The sequence below is a fragment of the Typopeltis vanoorti genome, chromosome 15 (genome assembly GCF_054136105.1).
Source record: "Typopeltis vanoorti isolate ZY-2024b chromosome 15, IOZ_Tvanoo_1.0, whole genome shotgun sequence".
Taxonomy (NCBI): Eukaryota; Metazoa; Arthropoda; class Arachnida; order Uropygi; family Thelyphonidae; genus Typopeltis; species Typopeltis vanoorti.
The window spans coordinates 50,089,686-50,103,824 of NC_143563.1; the positions used below are offsets into that span (position 1 = coordinate 50,089,686).

Consider the following 14,139-nt stretch of genomic DNA (forward strand, 5'->3'; position numbering starts at 1 on the left):
TGAACAAATCTTCTCATATGTTAACGGATGCAGAAACGGATATTCTTAGCAAAGGTCTCAATTTTATTCCCTCACCAAAATTTATCCCTAAAGAATCTCTTCTTACAAAAATAGAAAAAGCAAGTTCACTCATTCCTAATCATTTGGCGAAACTTCTTCGCATTGAATCGATTTTCATTATAAATAATGCCAAACCTCCAACAGATAATATTTCAGTGGCTGAAAGAAAAGCCCCAAAAAATCTAAAACAGAACAGTAACATTATTATTTTACCTGCAGATAAAGGCAACTCTACAGTCATCGTCAACTCTGAAGATTACCACAACAAAATGCTTCAATTACTTGAAGATAGTTCAATATATTCAATTCTTCAGGAAGATCCTACAAGAGAATTACAAAACCGTACAAATAACTTCTTAAAGACTGCGAGTGAACTTCGTCATAACATTCGCCTCTCATTACGCTCTCTACATCCTCTTATCCCACGCATCTATGAAGTACCAAATATTCATAAAGAAAACATCCCTCTTCGTCCAATTGTGGAAGAAATTGATTCACCTACATATAAACTTTCAAAATATTTAGCAAAGTACCTCAAGTGTTTCTCAAATAAATCTTCATCTTTCATCAAAAACACCACAGATTTTGTTTCTCATATTAAAGATATTCCCATCGATGAAAATGACATTCTAGCTAGTTTTGACATTATATCTTTATTTACTAACGTTCCTACGGACGAGGTACTTACATTACTACAGGACAAATTATCCAAAAAATGTTCACTTTATTAAAGCATTGCTTTCATTCTGGTTACTTCAGATATCAGGATTCCATTTACCAACAAAAACAAGGCCTGGCAATGGGCAACCCTTTGTCCCCAGTGCTAGCTAACATCTTCTTTGAAGATTTTGAAAAGAAAGCCATATCTTCCTTCTCATTTAAACTAAAAGTTTGGAAAAGATATGTTGATGATATATTCATTATTTGGAATCACGGGCACACATCTCTCAAAGATTTTCTTCGTCATCTAAACATCCAACATCCTAATATAAAATTTACTGCTGATATAGAAAGTAATAACTCCTTACCTTTCTTGGATGTTATGCTTACATGGTGCTCTGAAAGATTAAAATTCTCTATGTACAGAAAACCTACGCATACCAATAGATATTTGCATAATCTTTCTCATGATTTTCCACCACAAAAACTTGGAATTATATCTACCTTAGGACACAGAACACGTTCTCTCTTAAATGAACAAGATGAACTACAAAAAGAAATGAATCACCTCACTCTTATTTTTAAACAAAATGGATACTCTGAAAAAACGATTAAGAAATTTCTTCTGAATCCTCCTAGGCAGTGCACAACAGAGACTATTAATTTTAAAGGTAGCATCTCCATTCCATACATTAGCACAGTCTCTAAGAAAATAGCTAAAGTCCTTAAAAATATAATATCAGGACCTTCTTCACCACACTTCCAAAAATCCGTTCTCTAATCAGCCATCCAAAGCCTCCTCATCACAACCTTAAGTACCATGGAGAATATAAATTGTGGTGCGATTGCAATATCCCATACTTTGGTCAAACTAACAAATCTATTGAACAAAGAATAGAAGAGCATAAGAGAGACATCTCTTACAAAAGATCTCATGCAACTGCGTTATCCAGTCATGTTCTTTTTTCAATTAATCCTAATGATGATAAACAAAGCCACTCTGTATGCTGGAATAGATCAGAAAATATCTTTCGCGGTGATGATGAGTTTGAAAGGAAAATCGTAGAATCAAGGGAAATCCTACTGAACCCGGTCCACTCAAACAACAATTTAAGTTATAACATCCCAGATAGCCCTGCTGCAGTTATTCAATATTGGCGTTCACATGAACCTACACGCACAATTGCAACAAACAATGGCACGCCAGTTGGAACAACTTGACAAAATATAACTTTTTTATGTTTCGATTATGTGAGGCAATTTGTACCTGTAATTTCCAGTTTGTTTATTAGTATTCTTTTCCTTTATAAATACGTGAAGAAGGCTGCTATATGCCGAAACTAGTAGTATTTATCATTAAAATCTTTATATGTTATCTCGGTTTTATAGTCATTAAATCTATATTTTTTTGCCACGTGTCACTGATATTTTGGTTGGGTATGCTGTCTTGTTAGTTATGCGACCTGTGCTACAAATATTACGTCAATTTGACTGTATGCATGTGCATCTGCAGAAAATGTTCTGCTGGGGGGGCAAATCTTGGAGATAAATAATTACATCAATAAATTTTTATAATTATTTACGTAATTATATAATTACATGAATTAACGTCTTTTAGCTTTTTTTGATGTAATTATTTGTCGATGTAACTTATAAATACATATTTTACATTTTAGATCGATTTTAATGATCTTAAATTCTTGGGGAAAAACGTATTAGGAACTAATACAGTTTTTAGCACCATTTAATATTTAAAAAATTGATCAACGCATTTACTAAAAATCAACTAATTAATTAATTCCAAAATCCTAAATTAAATAATTAATGTCTAAAAGCAATAAATCATAAAACTAACAAGTAAAATAATATTAAATTACATACACTTACCTTTTAAAAATGTATTTTAAATTTGTTTCACTATAAATTTACAATTCACACTTCACCCAGGGATTCACTAGACACCAGAGAGAGCATGCACTGATCACTGTTCAGTACCTTATGAACATTTTTTTCACAAATCAGAAAAAGATGAACCAAAAACAGGAACGTGTTTTATTGCTGCAATAAAACATTTGTTCTGTGGCTACTCCACCATGGGTCAAAACAGGCCAACCCATTATAAAAGTTTAATACAGAAAAAGAATCCCAGGGTCGAGGGGTAAGATTACATATCTCAATCACTTTTACGATTATAATTTGTGGAACGTTTACTGGATCCGTCACCCTTCACCTCTGCGGCCGCCCATCACTGTGTGATTGCATTTATATTGATGTATGAAAGTTTTGAGAGTGCATAGCGCATCAGCGCTCATCTTAATTGGTCTTCTGCATAGAGTGGGAAAAGAATCTGTTGGCTTTAGTATTAAATAGAATACAACAATGAAGGAGAATGCTAAATTCAAAAAAAAAATCAGCTTATGCCTTTTATTCCTGTATATAGGCAGTAGGCTAGGCCATGTATACCTATCTAACTTTTGGAGAGTGAGTGGGCAGTTCAATCTCCACTGGCAGCCAATCAGAGATAGCCTAACCAAGGTTATCACTAATTAAGTGGCACACAGTGAAGATAGATAGCTCGACAAGTATCGCCATCTCGTAGTCACCAATCCTGATGTCAAATTTAATGTCAGAAATAAGTGTGTTCTATGGTCGATTTCCTTGAGATTACGGGACGAAAAACGAGAGTTTCTGGGAGAAAAATCCTGTTTGCCCATGCCAGAGATCAACTAACTCGGGAACCAGTTGAAAAAGCTTAGAAAAAATTCTTTTAGTCATCGACTAGATTCGAAACCAAGAAATCTTCCATCGTGCAGTCAAGCACCATGGTTGGCAAATGCCACATCCACTGAGCTATACAAGCAGCCAGAGTGCTATGTTTGGTTGGTATATTTGAAATACTCAAAGAGGGAAATATGTGAGCCATCATTTATAATATATAAGAATAGGTATGAATAAGAGTGAGTAGAAACACTGTCATTAATGGTAAACGAATTATTAATAATTATCATTTGTGATGTGTTTGCCTTATACGTTGCTGGGTAGAGCTAATAGAACAATCCCATAAAGTCTAAACATGAACAAGTGAATTTATGATGGCATAATTTAAAAAAAAAATTATAGAGAGAGAGAGAGAGAGAGAGAGAGAGAGAGAGAGAGAGAGTGTTGCTAGAATAAATATGGTTTAATGCGGCAGCAAGTCATTTCATAAAATTTGTTGTATATGTTATGTGTGTTTCTTGTTTCTCGCGTTTGTGTATAATTCTCTCCATTTTCCAAGAATTTTATTTTGTTTACTGAGACTCGACATACATAACATTCAGTCATTATCAGAATTAACAACAATTTTGAGAATCCTACATTCCTTAGGTTTTTTTTTTTGTATCAGCGGTTCTTCTGTCTTATCAATCTCTCATATGCTGGTATTTTGTTGTAGATCAACAACGTCTTATACTACACAGAACATTTATTTTTTATTCACCAGATAGATATTTTGCTGTCAGTTGCTTCCGAAGGCTAAAATAAGAATATCTCTATACCGTTAAAAACCTTTCCAAAAAACAATTAGCTTTTTCTTCTATCATCCACTTTCAAATTTTCAGTTCCAGAACATGTGTATAACAGCTGTTTGTAATACAGCCATCATATACAAAAAGCACTCAACTCATGACAAGTGACAACGTTCAATTGCATAGGTTGACACAATAACCATTCACAGCCGCTAGATTCTGGCTGAGCTAAAAATTCAAAGGTAATCCGAAATTTGAAACGTTTCTATGTCACGTCTCTGGCTTAAAAGTCCAGAACTCGGGGACTTGGTCAACATAGGTGCCAGGGGAGCAGAGCCCCCTTATATATATATATATATATATATATATACAGTATATATATATATATATATATATATATATATAAGGGGGCTCTGTATATATATATATTATATATATATATATATATATATATATATATATAAGGGGGCTCTGTATATATATATATTATATATATATATATATATATATATATATATATATATATAAAGGGTGTTCGGGATAAATTTGACAGTTTCGTAAGGAAAAAGAAAATCTTCTTTGTATCTATTAAATTTAATGAATTGACAAAAAAACATTACAGGCAGAGTTAATTACAAGACTATCAACAAGATTTACTCAAAATAACCACCATTAGCATCGATCACAGCTTCAATTCTGCTTCGGAACCTCGAACAAGCTGATGCTACAGTCTCCCTGGGAAGGGCCGCAAAAACTGTTTTAATTTTATCCATTAACTGGGCTTTTGTATTACTGGAAGTGCGATTGGTGTCTTTTTCAACTGCGCCCCATACAAAATAATCCATGGGGTTAAGGTCTGGGGAGTTTGGAGGCCAAACATTTGGACTGGTGAAGTCGTAGAAATTTTCAGACAACCATTTTTGACTTTTCCCAGAGGTGTGGCAAGGGGCCGAATCCTGCTGCCATACATACGGCCTACCATTGCCTACCCTTGTTATCCAGGGCTTGACTACAGTTAGCAACTCCACGAACAAAGCCCGAATTCCAATGCCAGGGTTCTTCAACACCTGTTCCTGCAGATTTGCGAGGAATTCTGCTGTACGAACGCAATCAGATCGTCTGCTAGGGATCTTTCTTCTTGCTACATCCTCGTAGTCACCATTGCAAGTCTCTAGTTCATGCCTGATTGTTTTTACTGTATTCAGGGAGCATTGGGCAGCAGTCGTAATATCCTTATTTTGATGGCGGGCACGAATCATCATGATACAAGTTATTCTCTTCCATGATTCAGGTGGGTTCCAGCTATCCATCCTTTCTGACATCTTGTATGTGAATGAAGAAAGGTCCAAACTTTTAAATGAAGAGAAGTGTGTGTTAATACATGTAACTTACGGAAAAATATAATTAATTATAAATATGTCAAATTTATCCCGAACACCCTGTATATATATATATATAGAGAGAGAGAGAGAAGGCGAGGCCTTTATACCCTACGAAGCTTTTAGAGACTGAGTGGGCAGTTCAATCTCCACAAGTAGCCAAGCAGAGATAGCTGGCACATGTCTATCATAGTCGTATGATAGACATGTGCCAGTAATAACAGTCACCGTGGAAGAGGCTCACAAACACGTGCTGCCATCTCTTGGTACCTAACCTTAACAACATATGTTTCTGTCTGAAATAATGTGGATACTATGATCGATTTACTTGAGTTCACATGGTAAAGATCCCGATTTTCTAGGAGGATAAAATACGCTTGGACGTTCCTGTGATCGACTAACTCGGATATCGGTCGAAGAAAGTCTTAGGAAAAGTTCCTCCAGTCGACCACTAGACTTGACGTTAAGCCTGATTTCGCATGACCAAGTTCCATTTCCACTGAGCTACACAGGACTGTTTTTTTTAAACTAAATAAATTAGCTAACACCTTTAATTCCCTTATAGGGAGTATGAGAGGACTTTATTCCTATCTAGGGTTTGGAGACTGAGTGGCGGATTCAATCTCCTATACATATATATGCATATATATATATATATATGTAAATATATATTACCTTAGACCTTCTTGTTTAAAGTCTCTGTTTTCGGTAATCATTAGGAAATCCTCGTTGCACCCAGGTTTTTTTTGTTGAAGATCAAATTCTTCATTAAAGTCAACCCTTAATCGCTTTCCTGAAGGAGCCTATGGAAGAAATAGTAAACGACATAAGTTCTGATATCAATGATTCAGTATCTGCTGTTGATAACTGCTAATATCAATGGAGTAATTGCTAAATTGACTTGTGTTGTGCAGCAGTGATGTTACGAAGTGACAATAATAACGAGATTTGGACAGAGAAATGAGGGAGGTCACCACAAGGGCAGGTGTTTGGTTAAAATTCGAAACTTACTGATTGGCTAGATGGTCAAAGGCGGTCATTCTTAAATGATCCTTCAATGCTTTCCCTGTATGGGAAAGCAAAATTACCTTTTATGTGCTGATTAATGAATTTATCTGAAATAATGAATTTAATAATAATAATAATTAATAAAGGAAAGAGGGTAGAAAATAATTCAAACTGTGGTGCCTACAGAAATGCCATAACCGAACATCATAGATGAAACTTTATATTGAATGGTGGCTGTATTACCCTTTCTCTCTCTCTCTCTCTCTCTCTCTCTCTCTCTCTCCTATTGGTTCATAGAAACCACTTTTGTATTGTATAAACCTTCCCCAAAAGCATGCGTAAGTAATTAAATAAAGCTCAGAGAGAGAGAGAGAGAGAGAATCACTAAAATCTTATGGAATATATGCTGTGTTAAACCACACGTGACAGCAGCACGTTTTTTAATTTATCTGTTTTAATGATAGGAAGATTCTTCCTGCGAAAAATTTCTGTAAAGTTATTGAAAAGAATGAGAGAAAATGTTCCTCGCGTGCTTCTTGTTTGCCTAATGATAAAATCACATCGTCTATTATGAGACAAGACAATTCACTTTAAGTTTACTTATCTTGATCAAATTCAACATAATATACTGCGAGAAATAAGGGACACGCCTCCGTTTTGTCCTCACTAGCGAGAAATGTGTTTCTATTGATGCATAATCAGAGAAACACAAAATATGCATAATAATAAAATATTCAAAGGAAAGACACAAACAAAAAGCAGAATGAAAGAAAGAAAGAAAAAATCTTTTGCTCACTTTTAATTGAATAGTAATTTTTTAGTCAGAATATATTCGTTTCAAATTGTCTAGTTGTAAGTCAAACTACAACCAAATCCAAAATTTCTTAGCTGCGATTTAAAACGTTATTGCATTGCATTGCTCTCAGATATTACAGAACACCCCGAGTTTTCTCTCTCTCTCTCTCTCTCTCTCTCTCTCTCTCTAATCTCTAACAACAATAATTACTTTAATTGTATTTTTTGAAGTGTCGTCACTTATTTAGTCTTATTTGCAGAATCAAATTTGAATTCGGTTTTACAGCTAATATTCACATACATTTTGCTTCATTATTTATGCAGGAATTAACATTTTAATGATGTTAATTTTTGATTATAAATAAACTTATTTTATGCCAAATTTGTTGGCACACAAACACAGTTTATATTCTAAAACAGCAAATTTAATTTATGCATTATAAAAACTGGATATTGGTTAAAAATATTCGGGAAATCTTACATTGCAGGAAAAAGATCCTTAGCTATATCTTTCAAAATTATTAGAAATCAAATAGTTCAATTTACGATCATGTTTCAAATTATAAAGAGAGAGAGAGAGAGAGAGAGAGAGAGAGAGAGAGAGGTGTTAAACATAGCCATACGCTCTTCTAACATTTATTACTAAATTCGTACCTTTTGTATCTATGTTCTTTTTCGTGGGATTGAGCAGACGTGCTTCCATCTGTATAATGTTCAACTGATCGCTGATATTTGGCCAAATGATTTATCGAATGTCGCGATGAAATATCAGTGAACACGCATGGTAATAAATTTCACTCTGTTTTAACATTAATGTTTAACATAACTTCATATTATAGTTACATAGTATATTATACTTAGTGTGTATTTGCAGGCTATTATTCAATGTTTCTGTGTGACGTCACTTGTTTAATATCGTTAAAGATAAGAAAATGCATAACTCACCACAATCTTCCAAACACAGAGATCGTTGCTATGATAGGGTTCAGGATAGTTTGGGCTAGTAATAAATGTTGTTTCTGTGAATCCTTCAAGTATACGAGAACAATGGGAATAAAGAATTTCCACTCGAATTTTAAATCCACGTTCCTCATGTTCTGAATTGGAGAAGAAACGTAAGATCAGAGTTGACTCTTCGGATATAAAGGTTCTGCCATCTTGCACCCCACAGAAGCTAATTAACAAAAAAAAAGTTCAAATATGAAAATTTTTAGGATATATGATGATACTTTCAATGAATGAGGGTAAAATTACTACATAACTAGTCTACGAGATTTGACTGCTATACGCTATAATAATATCAATTATAACACAGTTTAAATAATCTATTGTGCAAACTCAAAACTTTTAGAATGAAATACACTAAATGGAATTACACCTGGTTGTGGCAGTGTTTATCTCTTTATTTTATATATCTCCAGCCTAAGAAAATTTGCTACTTATAGGATATTTGCTGGTAGCGTAATAGTTTTTAATTTCTTTCTATTTATATACTGCATTTGTTGTTTACTGTAGTATTAATTTGTGTGAAATTATAAAAAAGGGTATGATTAATATCTCTTCTTGTGTCCATAGCTCCAAATCGTACTGCGAATACATGATTTGTTGCCTCCAACATTTCTTATTCCGAACTTTAAATAGGTTAGTAACAGAGTCATACTTTGCAGAAAAGTTTACTTTTTTATAATCAAAGTTTCTTGACTTACTAGTCCACCTTTCCTTCACTGTTATTTATTTCAAACCTATCGTTTGCGCAAAAGTCATCGAATTCTAAAGCAAACATTTCAAACGTCACAAGTATTCTCGAACTCAGCTGTTTGAGTGAATCAGCCAACTTTATCTAGGAGAAAAATAGTGATTTTCACAGTGAGAAAAATATCATTAAATATCTGCCGTCAGATGTATGATTTATAGAATATTGAACAGGAATAAAAATATTAGATGATAATTATGATTAAAGTAAAGAAAATTGAGAATTCTATACTTTTATAAGAAATAACGACATAATATAATTTACTATGACGGAATAGAAATTAAGTGTATGAAAGTCTTTCACACCGTCATTCCATATCTTAATTACATTATATATTTAATAACAATAATATTGAAGTTTATTTTTTATTTAAAATTTGCATAAATGGTTTCATTGCTATTAGAAAAAGTGGAAGCCAAGGACTATTAATGTATCTAGATTTTTTCCTCTCGAAGGTAGCGTTGCGATCAAGTGGGCACATTTCTTACGTAAGTAACTTCGAATCGTAGTGATAATGGGAAAGAGAGAGATCAATAAGAAAATCTCAGGAACTGCTTCCCTCATAGTACAGCGCCGTGCAATATTATCTGGAGTATACTCAGAATGGGGTATTAAACAGGAAATACCAACTGAACATCTGTCCTGCGGCTGAAAACCATTGATTGACGCAAAGGTACACAAATGATCGATAATCTTCAAGACTAAGACGTGTTGTAACTGGTCAAATAACTGCGTAGTACAGATTGTGAGGGAGTGTATCTGAAAGCCGAATGAATGCTGAGGGACGCAACAACAGAAAATCATTAAGAATATCGCTCATGTCCAGAGACCGACAAATTAATCACACTTCTCCCCCCCCCTCGAAAAAAAATATAAACCCAAAACCTGCCTTTCCACTTTTTTTTACTATGTTCCAATAAATCAATATGGGTTTCATAAAGTGATTGTGATATATCGCTGTTTGGAGAATATAGTATTCCCTTTTTCTGAAACTTATTCCAAATTAGAGAAATCAATCAATAAATCAATCAATAAAAGCAATAAATCAATAAATAATCAATAAGTAAAAAAAAAAGTTTTTTTTGCTTTTTCCAAAAGCAAAAAAAAAATGTTTACCAACTTATTTTTTGGCAAATAAAAAATATTTGTCTAGTCTGCAGCTCTTCGCTAGCTAGCAAAATTTACTTGCCAAAGGCCAATGAATGAGCGTTATTGTCTTTGTAGAACCTTGATCATGTTCTTAGAAAAAAACAAGCGGCAATTGAAATCAAAACGCATATTAAATGGATAGGAAGATAACTTGAGAAAAGGGTACATGCAGTGACTACTCCCATTTTCAATTAATTTCCTGCAACAAAAAGTAAAGACATGTCAACAAATAAAAAAAATGATGCTTGTTTCCAAAGAACCAACCAGAGGTGGAGTGATGATGAGAGAAATGTTTTTCCGACCGTCATCCACTTGACACCAGTAGTAGATAAAGAGATGGTAGCACAGCCTTTCTGAACATCGCTGTGGACCAAGTATAACAATAAAAACATTTACCCTGCATGTGACGCTTTCACTAGAACACCTACGACGAACAGCAATCCTTGAATAATTACATGTAAGGCTCAGCGATTTTACGTTATTGCATTAACCTCATATACCCATGCACTCATACTAGATCTCCGACTCGCTAATCGTTTTATTATTATAGTTATTATTATAGTATATATATATATATGAGTAAAACAATATATCTATTCATGTAGATATCTTGAATGAAAAAACAACCTAACAGTGTCAAATTATCCATTTACAGAAACCCACAGATACTGGAAGATATCTTCACTATACTTCAAACCATCACAAGTCACACAAACTGAGTATTATCCACATGTTGAAACATAGAGCCAAAACGTTTATATCAGAAGAGGAGGATACACAGAATGAACTCTCACTAATAGCCAACACATTATCACAAAATGGACATCCTCAAAACATCATCAAAAAATATCTATACAATGACAACCCCAGACAAGAAGATTCCCACCGTCAGCACATTTCTACTGTAGTGATACCTTCCATCAAGTCAATTTCTTATCAAATAGCAAGAATGCTAAGAGCCCACAACATCAGAGTGGTCTTCAAACCAACCACCAACATCAGACAAGTTTTAGGATCTCCAAAAGATAAAGTTCCGTTCTACAAATATCCAGGAGTATATTACATTCCCTGCTCCTGTGGTCTTGCCTACATCGGACAAACTTCACGCGGTTTAGAAATTAGACAAAAAGAACATGTTGGTGATGTAAACCACAACAGAAGCATCTCTTCCGGCTTAGCACATCATTTCTGCACGTCTAACCACACGATAGATTGGCAAAACAGCTCCATGCCATATCTCGATGAGGACTACAGGCATCGTGTATTTAAGGAAGCCACAATAGTACTAATAACCGGTGGAAACCTCAACAGAAATCAGGGTGTAATTCTAAACAGTTCGTGAAAAACTTGATCCTCTCTCTCAATTAATCTGAACTACAGCTATCCAGTAATCACATTAGAAGTCTACAACAAACACGCATGCGTGATAATGAATAAGAACAATAAGTCATCTCTGTCACGCGAAACGTGTAACCATAGATACTGGTTTGGTTTACAACGTTTTTTATGTTCCTTTTAATTTGCATTTAGTAACTTTCATATCTCAATAATGCCTTGAAAACGCCAGACAGTTTGCTGGCGAAACTGGTAGGTTTGAATAAATGTTTTTATTGTAAAATACTGGTCTGTATTAATAAAATTGTATTTCTATACAAAGCACTATGCCAAAATATACTACGATACGCTATAACAACATATGCTTTCGGCGCACCCTACAAACTTTCTTTCTTTCTTTCTTTCACTATGCCTTATCCCATGTTAAACGAGGCCGGCGCACCGATCTTTAATCTACCTCTTCCAAGTTCTCCGATCCAGGGCGTCCTTCGCACTCCATCCTTTCTCCCTAAGATCCTCTGTCACCTTATCCCTCCACCTGAGCTTGTGCCTGCCTCTTTTCCTCCTTCCCTCCAACTCCATATATTCCACTCGTTTACCAACATACTCCTCACCCTTCCTCTCTACATGTCCGAACCACCTCAGCCTACTTTCTTGTATCTTCTTGCCAATTAACCCCAGCTTAACCGTACCTCTGAAGTAGTCATTCCTTATCCTGTTCTTCTTTGTTACACCACTCATCCATCTCAACATCCGCATCTCCGTCTCCGCTACCTCCATCTTCCTCTCTTGTGCCTTTGTTATAGGCCACGTCTCCGTGCCATGAAGCATCGTCGGCCTCACCACCATCTTATACGGCTTTCCTTTCCTCTTACAACTCACTCTCTTGTCGCACAGGACCCTGCTCATCTTCCTCTAGTTCATCCAGCCGCATGTTATTCGGTGCTGTATTTCCTCATCCAGGTCACCATTCCTCTCGACGACCGACCCAAGGTACTTGAATTTCTTCCCTGAAATTAGCCTTTCACCCTGAAGTCGTATGATCATATCTTCGTCACTCCCCGTTAACATATAATCAGCCTTTTCCCGGTTAATTTTCATGCCTCTCTCCTCCAATACCTTTCTCCACTCTTCCAGGGTATTTTCAAGCTTCTCTCGGGATGATTCGAATAGAACAATGTCGTCGGCAAAGAGCATGCTCCATGGTGCTTCCTTCTTGACATCCTCTACTAGTACATCCATGAGCAGGTCAAAGAGGTAGGGGCTCAGAACTGACCCATGGTGTAGCCCTACGTCAATGGGGAACCCTTCTGTCATGCCGACACTAGACCTGACCTGAGTTTCTGTTCCCTCATACATCTCCTTCACCTACCTCACGTACTTCTCCGACACCCCCCCCCCTTCTTCCTCATACACCTGCATACCATCTGCCTGGCCACTCTGTCCTATGCCTTTTCCAGGTCTCTAAACACCATGTACAGCTCCACTAGCATCTCTCTATATTTCTCCATCAATCGCCTTAGCGCAAATATCGCATCCGTTGTCCCTCTTCCTGGCAAAAATCCAAACTGCTTCACACCAATTTTCGTTTCCTGCCGTATCCTCCCTTCAATTACCCTTTCCCATATCTTCAATGTCTGTGACATCAGCTTGATCGCTCTATAGTTGCACAGTCTTGAAGATCTCCTCTTCCTTTGTAGATTGGGACGAGAATACTTTTCCTCCATTCCTCTGGTATCTTTTCCTGTTGGTCTATTTTCCTCATCAGATCCCATGATGAGGAAAATAAAATCATAAAACTGATCTTTTGGGAACAAAGGGAGAATAACGACTTCATATACACTGCAATGTCAGAACACAAAATACTGAAAGAAAACATTTATGTCACTATGCAGCTTTGCTAAAACATTATTTCAATAATCCAATAATCACTACGGAAAGGCCACAAAAAACCTCTACATCCCAGACATGATAAACAAATTACCTTTTGAATACAGAAACCTTACAAACTACAATAGCCTGAAAAGAGCTCTAAGGACATACTATGAACAAGAAACACGCACCCAAAATACCATACAAACTTAATGTAACACAATATATTCGTTCGTTCAGGTTTCCAGTTCAGCGACGCATCAATACATTCCAAGTTATTGTGTGGGGGGGTTGTGGGGGGGATGAGTGCGTGTGCGAAATTCTCAATCATAGATTTCGTAGCTTCCCAACACAGCAAACAAACCAATAAATAATAACCAACTGGTGTCATCCTCAGTTAAGCTTACATATAAGCTTCGAGGATGAAAGCAGAGAAATTACTTCTCATCCGAGATGTATTAAACCAATATATGTAATGTATATATTATATGTAAAGAAATGAATGTAATGTATGTAATAACTGTAACAAATGCATGCAATGTAATAAAAAATATTATTATTATTATTATTATTATTATTATTATTATTATTATTATTATTATTATTATTATTATTATTATTA

At 35.3% G+C, this 14,139-nt stretch overlaps 1 protein-coding gene across 1 annotated transcript in view; it reads right to left on the reverse strand.

Annotated features, from left to right (window-relative positions):
* Positions 1-14,139, reverse strand: part of LOC150098754 (ovochymase-2-like) — a 115,376-nt gene that overhangs the window by 75,236 nt on the left and 26,001 nt on the right. Inside the window, exons 4-6 of the mRNA XM_090405743.1 lie at positions 9,115-9,248; positions 8,354-8,582; positions 6,281-6,408 (exon numbers count right to left, since the gene is read on the reverse strand). Coding sequence (XP_090261869.1) covers positions 6,281-6,408; positions 8,354-8,582; positions 9,115-9,248 — 491 coding nt within the window. The remainder of the gene's footprint in view (positions 1-6,280; positions 6,409-8,353; positions 8,583-9,114; positions 9,249-14,139) is intronic.